Source organism: Urocitellus parryii, chromosome 3, assembly GCF_045843805.1.
Source record: "Urocitellus parryii isolate mUroPar1 chromosome 3, mUroPar1.hap1, whole genome shotgun sequence".
NCBI lineage: Eukaryota > Metazoa > Chordata > Mammalia > Rodentia > Sciuridae > Urocitellus > Urocitellus parryii.
Window position 1 is genome coordinate 29,449,875 of NC_135533.1, and position 17,214 is coordinate 29,467,088.

Here is a 17,214-nt window from a genome sequence, read left to right on the forward strand (position 1 = left end):
AAAAGAAAAAAAAAGACTTTTATCATCATCTCACCTAACAAATCAACAATAACCTTACATTCTCAAATATCGAGTCAGTGTTCAAATTTCTGATTGCTTAATAATTTCTTTTAGTATTGGTTTGTGCAGTTCAGGATCCAAAATTTAAGTGTTGCATTTAGTTGGTAAGTTTCCTATAATCTTTAGTCTCCCTCTTTATTTTGTTTTTGTTTGTTTTGGTTTTGAATTGATTTTGTTTTCTTTTTGTTGAAGAAATCAAATTTTTTTGAACTGTGAGTTTCTGCTTTCTGGATATGTTGATTGCATATCTGTGCTTGTGTTTAACAATATGCTTTCTTTTTTGTGTTTGTTTTAAAAGAGAAGTAAGATCTAGATGGTTGATCAAATTCAGTTTTAATCGTTTGGCAAGAACATCTCATGGGTGATACACTGCTATGGTTCTTCCAGCTCGGAAAAGTCAGATTTTCTCTGTGATGTTCATATCAATCAGGATTAGGACCATCTGATTAATTGGTTATAAAGTTTTTTCTTTAAAATCAGTATTCCATCTAATGGTTTTGGCAGCCATTGATGACATCCATAATTTTATTAGAAGAAAACTCTACGCTGATTCTATCTTGCAGTTTACATTTGTTCAACATATGGGTTATACATATATCTTGCCAGTGCATTGGGATCCCCTGGGTGGGGAACTCAATAATCTTTTCAGAGGAGTTCTTTTTGTTCACAGTCTTTGGAGTTTGGGTGCATTTCTCCATTTGTTTATTTGGAGGGAGTTTTATAAACTCAGTAGCTAATTCCCCAGTCTGCTTTGGTAAGATCTGCTGACCTCTGTGGGGATGACCTTTAGAGAAATGGGTGACCCTTCTCCTTGGAAGACCTATAAATGACAAACACGGATACATTTAAGATCTACTTGGTCAGAATAAATGTTGCATATCATCTTGAGAGGTTTTTGATATTTTGGAGAAATGTTTCCCAGAGAGTGTGATGTCTTGGAACCAAAACATTTTTTTTTCTTATTTTGAAAAAAGTGTCACATTTGAGAAGAAAGTAGATCCTTGTACTCAATTCATGCCTTGGTGGAGTTACTGGGGGAAGTAGTGGGGTTCCATATGGCTGACTTTCTAAGTCCGTCTCTCTTAATTGCATCCACAGCTCCTTATTATTTTGTCCTTCATGGTGTTCTCCAAACCCAGGGAGGGATTTGCTGCTTTCCACATCTCTCCCTCGTTCCTTCTTCACCATAGTCTTTATAGGAATCACCAAATGTTTAATGTGATGGCAAATTAAATATTGTTTGTGTAGGTCTGAAAAGTCAGGGGGTATGTCTAAAAATTTGCCAATTTAAAGTATGGTTCTTGGATCTAAATCAAATTAGGTGGTTTGAGAATGAGACCACCTTCCTGGAAGAAGATCAGGCTCTTAAACAATTTCAATGTCATAGGCAAGTGGGCCCCCAATGGAAAATCCCAGATAAAAAGACACTTTTTCTATGCTCCTACCACTTCTAAGTTGACCAAAGAAAGCAGGTGTGATGGGTATTGTGATTTTTTCATTGATCCCATACTCTATGAATAAACAATTATTTTCAGCTCGTCCTTGCAAACGAAGCAAAAGGTCTTGGACTTTTTTCTCCTTCCATACATCTCCACTTTGCCACACAAAATTAATATCAGGTGTCTTTCCAAAGCATTGATCGATTTTTCCTTTGTGGACAAGTCTGTTCATATTGTTTCCTTTTCCAAGAAAGAAATATGCGATAGGTTGCTTTGTACGATACATGTGCTTATATTGCCCCCTGAAAGAATTTTGCAATGATTGAGCATACTTTTCCATTTGTTTAGAATCCTGATCCAGTTGTTGGTTTTCTGGCCAGAATAAGAGTGAAGCTAGGAAATAAGGTTCTGAATATTGGTAAGATGGTCCTACTTGTTGCAAGACATCTCGAAGCTGTTCTTTCAGTTTTTTAATTGACTTCACTAGTTTGGAGGCAGGTTTAATACAAAAGAGAATGATGTTGGCCAAGATAAAGTTTTGCTTTTCCTTTAGGTGCATTTTGACAATACATTGTTCAGAGAGAAAAGTATATTTGTTCACTATATCTTCCATGGTGCTTAGAGCATCTTCTTGACTTTTAATAAGATATTCTAGGAGCCCAGAAAACTTGTCTGCTTTTAAAGCTTCTAGGGTTCTTCGAGTTCTCTCTACTTGAAGTGGCAAATGGAGTTTTGATCCAACATCTCTGCTGTGTGATTCTGCTAAGGGACCAAATATATCTACATACTTCTTGAAAGATACAGCTACTTTCCTCCGAGTTTTGGCCTCTTCATTTTGCTTAATGTTGTTCCTGGGTTTTAGAAGGACAAAGTAATCATCAAAAAAATCAAAGGACCTCTTCAAAGAAGATTGCAATGTAGTTAGATAAGGAATAAAGTTCTTGAGGACCATTTTAAATTCATTTGTATCACCTGGAATATCACTATTTCCTGATATAAAATTGACCATATATCTTTTAGACAGTTCATTTTTATTGTCAAAAAATGGAATGAGCTGGAGAATCTGGATTGTGTAAAGTCCAACTTCTATCTCTCCTTGATAGCCAGCAATGTTGTAAGTGTCATACCTCCTTTTTGACTTCTGATACAGTCTTTCCTTCGCTTCATATTCTCGATCTTCACTTTGCTGTTGAGATTCTCTGAATGCACTGGAGGCATGTACAGCTAATTCCAGAAGATTAGTTAGGTCATCAACTGAAATGTTCCTATTTCTTCCATTATCTTCTATCCACCATCTTATTTTACTTTTGTAGACTTGACCCAGTGTGTCTGAGATATAGGAATTGTCAGGTTCTATCTTTTTGGCTTGTTTTGCCCACGTCAGAGCATTGCTGAAATCCTTCTCTTTAAGGTAGAAATGTCTTGACAAGGCTTGGCACATGAATGCATTTGGGTTGAATCGACTGATACCTTCAAGCAATACAGCTTTAACTGCCTCATTGCCTTCATCTTTATGTAATGCTTCAATGAATGGGGAAAACCAGTTTCCTGTACCTTCAGGTTCATTTCGCTGTCTTGTGAGCAGTAGGGTTTGCATATCTTGGAGAAATTTGCTTTTTCCTATGGCAGCATCATAGAACATATTTTCTGTGAGCAAATCCAGCATAATTTGACTTTTATCCAAGTTATAGCTTTTCTTCAATTCTTCCAGTGAGAGAATCGCAATCAGAGGGTGAATGATGCGCACTCCACAGTATTTCCCACATTCTTCCACCTCTGTTCTTATCAGAATTGTAGAGAAGGTGCCCATTTTGTCTTCAAGTTTTTCTGTTCCCCAGTAAGCCTTCTTGTTTGAGATTCCTAAGAACTTCTCACATTGTGAGAGTGAAATGGTGGTATCAGGCACATATGAATTCAGAAGAGCCAGAAAAGAAAAGAGCTTTGCTTCCTTGGTACAAATATTCTGCCCTTTCAGAATATTCCTCACCACATTTTCTATGTACTCTTTATTAAAATTGTTTTTCATGATCATGAAGGAATAAAAATCTTCAAAGTTTTTATGCTGTTCTTTGATTTCTTTCAACTTAAGCTCAAAAGCTCTCTGTTCTTTGGGAGACAGTTGTTGTATTAGGGCAATACTGTCTGAGTTCCTTGCACTTTTTTCAGGATTTTGTGATCTCATGCAATTTAGGATGATCACTAGAGGTCTCTCATATCGAATGTGCTTATTAGCTACAGCTGTGTGAATGGAAGCTTGCAGAAGGTAGACATTATCTTGTTCTTCAAAATCATCAACAAGGAGCAATACTGGTAAGTATTCCTGATGGCCTGCTGCCCCATAGGTAATTAAATTGGTTACCTGTTCTCCAATTTCAGAAAAATCCACTGTCTTATTTTTCAGCACAGCACATCTGAATTTCTTCCTTAGATCCCACAGAAGATGCATAGCCAAGGTAGTCCCCCCACAGCCTGGATGATGATACAAGTGAAGGATTTTGGCACATGTTTGTTTAGAAGAATCTGCCCAGTTTTGAATCATTTCTTCTAGTCTTTCATACTTATCTCTTTTAACAAAAGATGAAAAATAGCTTTCAGAAGAAAAGTAGAAGTTCCACCATGATACTTTGCCACCTCGGTAGAAGTCTTCCTCTTTGGATGCCTTGAATTCTAGTAATTTTTTCTGGTCTTTCTCCAAGAGTGTGTCTTCACATTCATTTTCACAGAGAATTTCCAGGGCAGTCATGATTTCTTCTTCTTTATTCAGAAGGACAGTAGATGAACCAACTGAGGGCAATAATCTCTTTGAGGATCGAGTTACAGATTTTAGTTTCAGAACAGTGCCATTTATTTCTTCAAGATTTAAGGCAGAAATACATTGGTTTGATAATTCATCTTGGTGTTTTGTTAATCTTGCTTCAAGCAGGTCTTTCCATCCCTGGCATATGTGTGAATGTACACAAATACACAGTATACTTTCCATTCCTTTGAGATCTTGGTAGAAAGCACAGAAAGTCTCGATGAGGGGGTCTCTGGGGTCATCCACAGAGGAGAGTAATAGAAACACCACCAAAAACTTCCCTCTTGGCATTATGTCTTCACGTGTGAGGAATGAAATCAGTTTCCTGACATCAGAAGCTCTCTCCCTTTGCCAGGAAATTGGATCTAAGGGTTTGTATTTTTCACTGTCAAGGTCTGACCTCCCATTGCAGAAAATCCAGCTGGGCTGCTGGTAAAGATTCAGACTAGAAATCTTGTCACTCCACGTGGTCCCTTCTGCAAACAGACTTGGAGTGTGGAGGTTTGCTACTCGGCTTTCTTTGAAAGCTTTGACTACTCCATTCCTTGCTGATTCGGGATCAAACTCTAACACAGCAAACCACTTGATTTCCTTGAGGAAATCCAAGTGTTTTGTTTGCTCTGGGTTACATTTATTTGTTACAAGAATGTACCAGTCATAGAATGAATTATCCAACAAATCTTGATTTCCTGTCAACAGTTTAACTAGCTTGGATCCCTCACTTTTGTTTTTATTTGGCTTTTCTTTGCATTTTTCTTCTGCTTCTTTCCTAGACTCTGCCACTTTTTTTAAGTCTAATTTAAAAGCTTTGAAGTCCAACTTACTTTTTGTGATGTCCTTAGATTTGGGCCCCTCTCTCACAAAGACAGAGTATTTTGAACTTTGTTCCCATGCTTTGTTGTTACAGTTTTGCATTTTGATCTGGAAATAGTCCTCTCCACATTCTGCATATTGTGGAATGACATCCACTTCTATAACAAATCTGTCAGATACAGTACTGTTTGGCAGTAAAACTTCCACAAATCTGGGCTCTCGAATGCACTTCTCTGCTTGTTGGACCTGATGTGCTTCAAAATACTGGTGTATCATCTTATGGAAGTGTTCAATTAGGGCTTCTTTAGTGACTTTGGTGATCTGCACACCAACGATTTTTCCATGGGGTTTGTCTTCGACTCCCAAATGAATGGTGCCATTGGTACGTGAATTCATACAAGCTGAGGCAAATCGGAAAACCTCGTTGCTAAATTTCATCTTAATATCCTCTTCTGTGGCTGTTTTTGTGTTTGTGAAGGCTTTGAACTCTCGTGCTGGATCAATGAGATTGCGTGATCCAGTTTCAGGCTGTAGAATGAAATGTAATTTATAACGATATGGATCACTGGATTCATCAAAAGGATATGGGATACATGTTGGTTCTAGGCATGGCTGCTTCTCCTTTAAGTCATCTGTTTCATCTTCCATGAGCTCATCTTTCAGTGACTTGGAGCCTGTAGCCACTGGACTTGTAGTGGCATTGGACAAATCTGAATCGTCGTTATTCTTTTGTTTTTGTTCCGAAGTCTCTTTACTTTTCTTTTGCTTCACAGTTTGTTTTAGGGGAATATTTTTACTGCCTTTTTTCCCACCCTTGGATGTCTGAGTAGGATCTCGAGAGGATGTTTTCAATAATTCCTTGAATAGCTCTTCTATTTGGATAGCTGGTCCGTGGGTTATGCCCATATCCACAAGATTTGTTTTGTTTAACCACTTCAGGATGGCACCGTTCACATCCTGGGCCACCAAGATGTCCCTGTGCTTTTGGTCAACCTTATGGCTTTCTAACCATCGGTTTACATCTTCTTTTGTCCAGTCATCTGTATTTTCTGGAAGGTTTAGTTGCTCTGCCATTGTGATACCTATAGTTAGAGAAAGAATAATCATTTATTGTTTTACCAGTAAAACTTTGAAAGAAGTTCTTATGGGTCATATACATGTATTACAAAATTTTAAAAGGTCTTATCACCAATTTATTCCAATGTTCTCCCAGGAATGCTACCAAATATGTATGTATGAACATTTGTCTCCTATGAAGGGCATCAGGCTATCCAAAATTTACTTTACCTTGCTTTTTGCACTAAGTATATGAGAGAAGCTGCCAAGTAGTGCATGTAGAGATGTTTCATTCTTCTTCATGGTTATTTGCTGTAATGGGCATTTGCTGTGTAACTTAAGAATATTCAATTCTACTATAGAAAATAAAAAGAGGATATATGACAATAAATGTAGATACAAGTAGTTTGTGAAAGGTTATGATAGATTAACTAAATAGAGTTGTCACAGCTTAGAGTCAGTCATAGTTACGAAAGAAGAGAAAGACCAAATAGTCATAAAATATTCATGAGATACATATGAACATTTTTGAGATATCATTAGGTTACTTGTTGCAACACCATTGTGACCTTTTGTGTTCTCTATTCAGGGAATATAAGTAAAATCCACAGTAGCATATTGGGCTATTCATGACCGATAGCTGGTCAAGCATACTTACTCTGAATCTTCCTGAGGAAAGCCACTGTATGCCACTGATCCAGGAACTTTTCTATCCACTGAACCCCTTAGGACAGATCCTAACTCTGAACATATGGAGGAAGCTAAAGTTTCTACACTTGAGATTGGTACAATAATACTGTGAGACTGTCATAAGCTAAGTATATATAGTACAACATCTACAGCAACCAGTGAAAATGTATACAAAATGATGTACTCAAAGACGTTGTAAATGAAAATGTAATTTTCAAGTAACCCAGAAGAAGGAAGGAAAATAAGACAAAGGAAAAATAGAACAGAGAAGAACAAATATAAACAAACAAATAAACAAACTCAATTTCGAATGTATCAATATTTACATTCAATACAAATGACTTAGTTATGGACATTAAAAGACAATTTGGTAACCTGGAATTCAAAATATGACCCAGCTGTATCCTTACTATGTGACTTTCAATGGAAATGTAATGATATAGGTGGGGTGAAGTTATAGAATATTAAAAGTATATCAGTCAAAAATTTGGGGGTGGGAGCATGGGGGATTGAATCCAGGGACAATTTACCACTGAGCTTCATCCCTAGCCCTTGTAAAAAAAATTTATTTTGAGACAAGTTCTCTTTAAATGCTGAGCCTCGGCTTCCTGAGTTGTTGGAATTACAAGTGTACACCACCATATCAAGCCCATTCAAATATTAATAAACACAGAAGTAGCTACATGAATGTTGGATAAAGTAGTCTTCCAAGTATAGAAATTTGCTAGAGAAAGGAATATTATATTCTGATAAAAGGGTCAGTCTAACTAGATTTCATAGCAGTCCTAAAGTATAAGCATCAGATAAAAAAGTTGCAAATGTGTGAGTCAAGTACCGATCAAATTTTTCAGTTTTCAACCAATCCACAATTACAGTCAAATATTTCAATACCTTTGTCTTAACCACTGATACAACAGTTAAACAGAATAGTGATGATATAGACAAACTCAACAATATCATCAATTAACAGGTTCTATATCATACTTGTAGCATACTGCAACAAGAACAATAATATTCCATTCTTTTCAAGTGCCAAGATAGACCATATCCTAAATGATGAAACAAACTTCAATAAATTATTAAAAAATTGAAGCCAAAATTTTACCCTTATCTCTCTTCATGCACAAAATTCAACTCAAACTAGATCAAGGACTTAGGCATTAGACCAGAGACCCTGTGCCAACTAGATGAAAATGTAGGCCCAACTTTCCATCATGTCAGCTCAGGAACTGCCTTCCTCAACAAGACTCCTAAAGCACAAGAAGTAAAATCAAGAATTAACAAATGGGGACTGGGGATGTGGCTCAAGTGGTAGCGTGCTTGCCTGGCATGCATGTGGCCTGGGTTCGATTCTCAGCACCACATGCAAACAAAGATGTTGTGTCCGCCGAAAACTAAAAAATAAATATTAAAACAATTCCCTCTCTCTCTCTCTCTCTCTCTCTCTTAAAAAAAAGAATTAACAAATGGGATGGTGTCAAGCTAAAAAGCTTCTTCAGAGAAAAAAAAAAACAATCAAGAATGTGAACAGAAAGCCTGTAGAATGGGAGAATCATTACCACCTTTAACTCAGAGCATTTATCTCCAGAATATACAAAGAACTAAAAACAAACAAACAAACAAACAAACAAAAAAAACCCCTTAATACCAAAAAACCCAAAAAACTCAATTGATAAAAGGGCAATGGAACTGAACAGACATTCAAAGAAGAAATACTAATAGTTAGCAAATATATGAAAAAATCTTCAATATATCTAGCAATTAGAGAAATGCAAATTAAAACTACACTGAGATTTCATCTCACTCCAGTCACAATGGCAATTATCAAGAATACAATTAACAATAAATGTAATTGGGGATGTGGGGAAAAGTTTACACTCATACATTGCCAGTGGGAGTGTAAATTGCTGCAACCACTCTGGAGAGCAGGATGAAGATTCCTTAAAAAAAACTAGGAATGGAACCACCATTTGATATAGTTATACCACTGCTTAGTATATATCCAAAGGACTTAAAATCAGTATACTAGAGTGATGCAGCCATATCAATGTTTATAGCAGGTCAATTTACAAAAACTAAACTATGGAACCAGCCTAGGTGCCTTCAACAGATGAGTGGATAAAGAAAATGTGGTATATATACACAGTGAAATATTATTCCACCATAAAGAAGAATGAAATTATGGCACTTGTCAATAAGTGGATGGAACTGTAGACTATCAACAATGTTAAGTGAAATAAGCCAATCCCAATAAACCAAATGTTGAATGTTCTCTCTAATATATGGATGCTAACACACAACAAGGGGGGAAGGGAAGAATAGAAGTTCATTGGATTAGACAAAGGGAAATGAAGGGAGGGGAGTGGGGGACAGAAATATGAAAGACAATTGAATGAATCTGACATAACTCTCCTATGTATACAGATGAATATGTCACAGTGAAATTCCACATCACATAAATCCATGAGACTGGAATTCTAAATAGAATAAGATATACCACATGGTTGTATAAATATGTCAAAATACAAGATACTATCAGATATAACTAAAAAAAAATGAAAAAAAATTGAAACCACACAGAATGTTTGTTAACCACAAGAAATTGTAATAGAAATTGATAACAGAAAAGAGGAATCTCACAAAACATGCTATTCTAAATCATTCATGGGCCAAAGAGGAAGTCTCAAGTAAAATAAAGAAATACATTGCAATGCATAAAAATGAAAGTATAACACTTCATTTTAAATTCCAAGCATTTAAAGATTTAACACTGATTCTACACAATCTCCTTCAGAAAACTAAAAAAGAGGAATATCTATCAATTTATTTATGAAACTAGTATTATGCTATTAGAAAGAATAACAAAGACAGCCTAAAACATACAACCACAAATCCATATCCTTCATGAATATACAAAAGAACTATTAACATAATAATAGCAAGTAGAACTTAGCAATATAAGAGAATCAGAACCTAATTATCTTATGAGATAGGGTTTATTCCAGGGATGCATGATGGTTGACTATTCAGAAGTCAGTAAGTGAAATCTGCCATAATGACAGGATATCAAAGAAAAATCACATAATCACATCAAAGGATGTAAAAAGAACTTTTGACAAAATTCAAAACATGCATTATAGTTAAAACTCTTAGAAAAACAGGACCAGAGTAGAGTCTGATAAAGAGTATCTACAAAAAAAAATCTACAGCTCACACAACTAATGGTGAAACCCAATGCTTTCTCCATTAGAATGGGAGCAAGGAAAGATGCATAACTCCACTCATACTTCCTTGACAGATTGCTGGAAGTTCTGGCCAGTGCAATAAAGCAAGAAAAGAAGAGGAAAAACAGAGTATGCAAAGGAAGAAATAAAACTGTACTTATTTTCAAATGACTTGATTAGCTACATGGAAAATGCCAAATAATTCATAGGATACAATTGAGTTCTTCAATATTTCAGAGCACAAGATAAAAATAAAAATGTCTTTCTATAAGTGAGCAATGAACATATGAAAAAAATATTAAAAATCAATTCCTTTAGGAATCAATAAAAATAAAACCAAAACAAAACAAACAAAACTTCATATATATATATATATATATGTATATGTAAACATATATGTATAAGTCTAGCAAAACATATAGTTGACTTTTATGCTCAAAAGTACAAACACTGAAAGAAATCAGGGATCTAAATAAATAGGGACACATACTGTGTTCACATGGGAATTTTACATAGTATTTATGTTAATTTTCTACAGATATTAAACAGGTTTAACATAATGTGTATCAAAATTCCAGTATGATTCTTTGTAGATAAATAAAATTCTTGTAAAATTTGTATGGAGAGGTAAAGGAAGAATACTAGTTTCAAAAATTTTAATAATAATAAGGTGAGAGAAATTGTTTTAAAAAGACATTTTATAGCTACAATAATCAAAGCTGCATGGTATTGGTAGAGAGATACTGGAATAGAATAGAATTCCAGAAGTAGACCCATACAAATATGCCCCATTGATATTTGACAAAGACACAAAAATAATTCAATGAATATTGGATGGTTGTTTCAACAAATGATGCTGGAGTAATTGGACATCCATATTCAAAAATTAAATAATCCCAACCTGATCTCATACCTTATGCCAAAATTGACTTGGAATGGACTTCATGTAAAATATAAAATTAAGAAACGTTTAGTAAATACATAGGAGAAAATCTTCATGATCTAGGGCTAGGCAAAAGTTGTACCCCATGTGAATGATAGTGATCTCAAATGAAAAGTTTACTACAGGGACACAGCCACATCAATGTTTATAGCAGCACAATTCACAATAGCTAAACTGTGGAACTAACCTAGATGCCCTTCAGTAGATGAATGGATAAAAAATGTGGCATATATACACAATGGAATATTACTCAGAAAAAAAAGAGAATAAAATCATGGAGTTTGCAGGTAAATGGATAGAGTTAGAGCAGATAATGCTAAGTGAAGTTAGCCAATTCCAAAAAAAACAAAAACAAAAACAAAAACAAAAACAAAAACAAATGCTGAATGTCTTTTCTGATATAAGGAGGCTGATTCATAGTGGAGTAGGGTGGCGGGGCATAGGAGGAATAGACAACTCTAGATGGGGCAGAGGGGTGGGAGGGAAAGGAAGGGGCATGGGTTAGAAATGATGGTGGAATGTGACAGACATCATTATCCAAAGTACATGTATGAAGACAGGAATTTGTGTGGATTTACTTTGTATAAAACCAGAGATTTGAAAAATTTGTGCTCTATATGTGTAATATGAATTGTAATGTATTCCACTGTCATATATAAATTTAAAAAAATTAAAAAGACTTATTTAGGAAAAAATATGTTCAAAATTGAGTAAGATTTCTTTTTTAATGAAATATCTTGGGGCTGGGGATATGGTTCAAGCTGTATCATGCTCGCCTGGCATGCATGGGGGCGCTGGGTTCGATCCTTAGCACCACATAAAAATAAAATAAAGATGTTGTGTCCACTGAAAACTGAAAAATAAATATTAAAAATCTCTCTCTCTCTCTCTCTCTAAAAAAAGAAAGAAAGAAATTCACTATCTCTAAAACATATATCAGCACATCAAAATCCATTTTTTCAGAAATGTCATTAGCACTGATTTCATTTTTCAATGAGTTCACATTTTTTATAAATTTAAAATTGTCCCACGAAGTGCATAAATTTATATATTTATCTATTGATTAAAGATTTACTGAATCATTCAAAACTGTCAAACAGCATCATTTTGTAAATTTGGAATTAAATAAGCCCTTACTATTCAACAGTTTGTAGTATAATTTCATGAAGGCTATAATAGGAATTGTGTTGCAAAACTCCTCCAGTAATTGTCTGAGGCTCTAGATGTCAGGATATCAAGATTGCATGGATTTAACCCATTCTATGCAAATGAAGAGCTTAGTAGATAATTTTATGGTAGTAACATGAAAACATTCAGCCCTTCATCCTAAAATGGCAGAGAAGTGGCTGAGTCATGCTGTCTCTCAAATGGTTCATAAGGTCTTCCACTTTTGCATATTAGGAAGCTAAGTCACTCCACTTTTTGCTTATTCACTAAGCCCTTTTTCTCAAGCAGTATGAAAGCTCCTCTTAAATAGAATGCACTTTATATTACCATTTGCTCCTAATCATACACCTCTTTCCTTAGCACATTTTGTCTCCTATGTTGTAAACTAATTTTTTGCCCTAATTTGTAAAACCCTATGAAAAAGGTATACTTTATTTATTTGTTTACCAATTGCATAATCTTTGTTCTTTTTAAAATATGACTTCAGAGCTTTATTAAATGAGGAATCAAAAAATAGAAATTAAAAACTTGAAATGTCATACATTAGAGAGGAAAAATATATAGAACCTAGCAGCAATGAAACTGCTGCACATCAAAACTTATAAAAAGCGGTGTCAACAATATTTATACAAATAGTTATAGCCTTAAGTGCTTTTACAAAAATAGAAAAATGATTGACAGTGAACTAAATGCCAATTTAGTTAACTCAAAGAACAACGAAACAAATATGAAGAAGGAAGAAGGAGGAAGAAAACAAAGGGCAAAAATCTAAAAAATGGAAACCATAGTCCCAAAAGAGAGATGGAAAGAAGATCAAAAGTCATCAACAAAGATAATGAAGTTGACACACCTGTGGAAGGATTAAACAACAAATAAAAGAGAGATGTCACAAATAGGCAATAAGAGGTGCTGTAAAAATTGAAGCAGTTAGGGAATATTGCAACTAATTGTACATGAGTAAAATTGAAGACTGAGGTTAAACAGACAAATTCATCCAAAAATGTAACTTACCAAAACTGGAGAAGGAATGGAAGGAGACCACTTTCCTGTGAGATCACCAAGGCTGCTGATGCTCTCACTGCAACAACAAGAAAGGAGGTGAGGAAAGCTACAGGACCTGCCTTTGAAATGATCACGGAGATAACATATTAGATGACAAGGGCCGGATGGACTAAAATTCAGAAAGGAGAGAAGCCCAGGTCAGCTTTGGGGCATTTTCTGATTCTGAGCTGGACTTGAGGAGAAGTCGTGACCCTCCGGGAGGAAGGGAAACCAGTGTGGCTTTTGACAGTCACAATGTGGATGTGATGGATTGGAACCTAGATGTGCTCCAAAACCTTTAACCATCACCAACATGCAAAATCAAACTTCAGGGAGATGACCCTACGCACCCACCAGAATGGCTACAATGAAAGGCTGACATGCTGGTGAAGAGGTGGGGTCAATGGAGCTCTCAGACATGGCCAGTAGAAACGTAAATTGGAGAAACTGACAGTTTTTATAAAGTTAATTATGTCTATGACTCAGCAATCCTAATGAAAAATTACTGATACAAGCAAAAACAGAGATGAATCTCACAACTGTAACCCTAAACGAATAGATCCAGTACAACATATGAAGTTCAAGAATAGGCAAAATTAATCTACAGCAGAAATCAGAATGACTTGGTGTGGTGATTATTTTCTGAGAAGCACAAGGATCTTGATCTGTGTATAGTCACACACAGAAGACATAGAGACAAATCCCCATAAATAACATTATCTCATACTAGGCCAAACGTACAAAAACACACATTAGAGAAAAGATACCTTCTTCAACAAATGGTGCTTGGAAAACTGGAAATCTGTATATAGCAAAATGAAATTAAACCCCTATATCTCATCCTGCACCAAACTCAACTCAAAGTGGATCAAGGACTTAGGCATTAGACCTAAGACTCTGCACCTAATAGAGGAAAAAGTAGGCCCAAATCTACATCATGTCTGTTTAGGAATGGCCTTCCTTAATAAGCCTCCTAAAGCATAAGTAGTAAAATCCAGAATCAACAAATGGTATGAAATTAAACTAAAAAGCTTCTTCAGAGTAAAGCAAACAATGATGAATATGAATGGAGCGCCTACAGATTGGGAGAAAAATTTTTGCCACCTGCACTTCAGAGCATTAATTACCAGAATATACAAAGTAAAAAAACTTAATACCAAAACAACAACACCAACAAAAACAAAGACAAAAAACAAAAACAAAAAACCCCCAAAACCCATCGATAAAATGGGCTAAGGAACTGAACAGACACTTCAAAGAAGAAATACAGTCAGCAAATATATAAAAAACTGTTCAACATCTCTAGCAATTAGAGAAATGCAAATTGAAACTACACTGAGATTTCATCTCACTCCAGTCAGAATGGCAATTATCACGAATACAAGTAACAATAAATGTTATTGAGGATGTGGGGAAGGGTATACTCATACATTGTTGGTGGGACTGCAAATTGGGGCAACCACTCTGGAGAGCAGGATGGAGATTCCTCAAAAAAAAAAAAAAAACTAGGAATGGAACCATCATTTGACATAGTTGTACCACTGCTTGGAATATATCCAAAGGATTTAAAGTTAGCATACTATAGTGATACATATGTGGCTACATCAGTGTTTATAGCAGGTGAATTCACAAGAGCTAAGCTATGGAACCAGCCGAGGTGCCCTTCAACAGATGAATGGATAAAGAAAATGTGGTATATATACACAATGAAAGAACAGTACTTGCCGTGGTCTAACAGCTGGCCCCGCCTTCCTTTAGCAACCCTCATATCTAAGCAAAACCTCATATGCTCATATGTCCTTCTGCTGAGCCCTATTACTCCACTCTGTGAAAGTATGGTTCATATCTGTCGCAATCACACTACTGTGACTCATACAGCAGCGGCACCCTGATTGTTTGGCTTCTGGGTGTTCTTGGATTTCTGAGCCTCGTATCCAGGGTTCTCCTGCCCCATGCCTTGCCCCTTTCATCCTGGACATTTTTCCTGGGCTCTTTCTGACTTCCTCTCTCAATGTTTAAAACACACTCGGCCTTTCCCCACTAGCTGATACAGCATAAACCAGACTGAGACTAAGAAGGGAATTAGATGGATGGTTTGATTTATGCTTGAGCTGCATCCCATATACGTGTAAAAACATAAAGTCAGGGTCTCATACAAGAGTTGGGAAACATAGAACTGGACCTGAACATTTGGCTGAGAAAAAGGAGTGACTTTTCACTATTCTCTACCTATTGTGGATGTTTCTATTGTAACTGAACAGGTTAACTTTTCGTACTGCTTCCCCTAAAGCCTCTGTCAGTGTCTTGCTGTTTTGGTATTAAGTTTTTTTTTTTTTTTTTTACTTTGTATATTCTGGTAATTAATGCTCTGAAGTGCAGTGCCTTTCAATAAACCACTTAAAAATTATTGAAGATGACACTTTTGGAGCATATTCATGAGAGGAATGAGTTCTCCTCATGTATGCCACTGTTCACATATTTTTTTTACCATAAATTAAAATTTCTTTTAAATTATTATTTTATTTTGATACTGGGGATTGAACCCAGAGGTACTTAACCACTGAGCCATACCCCCAGCCCTTTTGATTTTTTTTTTTTTTTGAGACAGGGTCTCAATAAGTTGTTTAGGACTTCGCTAAGTTGCTGAGGTTTGCCTTGAATTTGGGATCTTCCTGCCTTAGGCTCCTAATTCGCCGAGATTACAGGCATGCACCACCATGCCTGGAAATTCTATGTACTTTAGAAAAGTCACCTGAAAAGCTGCTTTTGAGCATCCTAGCCACCAGTAAGAAACAGGAAACACAATTTGTTTGATGGTTGAACCCACCATGTAGGTTATGAACTGTTAACCATGAGATTTGTTAGTTTTATTTAAAAATTATTAAAAATGCAATCCTCTTATACTCTCACAATACTTTATTCATTGCTTCCAGGGGAAATCAGACATAAACTATGGTTCTACCAGAAACATAAAGCTGCCCAAATTGCAAGGACTTCCTGTAGTAGTCTGTCTGTCTGTCATGGATAGACCTTGTCTGACACTAATTTCTAAGAAACTACCAGGAAATTCTGTTTTTTAAGCTGCCTATTCCTTAAGACAGTGGAAAGTATCTTTAAGTAATGTAAACTTTAAAATTTTCATTTTCTGTTCTTTCTGAAAATGCTATTATGCATTGGGAATTTCATTCAAAAAAGTCCCTCTAGTTTTCAATTACATCATTATGGAATGTTATGACTCATATAAGCAGACTCCTGTCAAGAACAAGCGGTCTGGAAGCTGTAGGCTTAGAATATTATCATATTTTGTTTTGGGTTCTTTTCATTTTTCTAAATGCAAAGTGAAATTCTCCCTATTCAACAGATTGCTGCATAGATGTCAGTAATATTAATAAGAGATATTGTACTTACCCTGATTGTCAAATTTCTTCTATACAAAGGAGCAGAAAATCATCTGTTTTAGTGCAGAAACCATCTGATATCCAGTTTTCTTCCTCCTCAGATGTTAGAAGAGAGTATTTTCTTCATTCCAGTTTCTGTGAAAGCTTATATAGCCTCCTGTCTCAATGCTAGCAGCAACTGACTGAGAAACAACAGGGTGTGTGCGATTCCGGAGGTTAGGGGAAGGAAGAAACTTGGATTGATTTCAGTTTCGTTTCTCAGATCTGAGAGCAGACTTTTTCCTCTGACATACTTTTCTTGCCACTCACGACTTTACCACCTTCTAGTATGTTTGGTTGCAACCCAAAGACTTAACATCTTTGGATTTTGAAGGCTCTCAAGAGTCTTGAAGGCTGCATAGAGTCCTGTTACATCGCCCATAAATGGACAGATATTGTCCTAATTGATCCCTTGAGAATACCAGTTTTCTTTCTCTCTTTCATTACACTTAACTATTGTCTTCATTTATTTTCTGTTGAATGACTAAATACTGCAATGGAAATAATTTACAGTTTTATAGGTGGGAAAGTCCAAGGTTGAGGGACT

The 17,214-nt window shown here is 35.8% G+C and overlaps 1 protein-coding gene across 1 annotated transcript; it reads right to left on the minus strand.

Annotated features, from left to right (window-relative positions):
- Positions 1-707: 707 nt before the first annotated feature.
- Samd9 (sterile alpha motif domain containing 9) lies at positions 708-16,733 on the minus strand. The gene is made up of 3 exons (XM_026391580.2): positions 16,639-16,733; positions 13,201-13,267; positions 708-6,191 (listed from the first exon to the last, which is right to left on the minus strand). Exon 3 carries the CDS (start codon positions 6,181-6,183, stop codon positions 1,426-1,428), a length of 4,758 nt encoding a protein of 1,585 aa, XP_026247365.2. The 5' UTR covers positions 6,184-6,191; positions 13,201-13,267; positions 16,639-16,733; the 3' UTR covers positions 708-1,425.
- Positions 16,734-17,214: the final 481 nt, after the last annotated feature.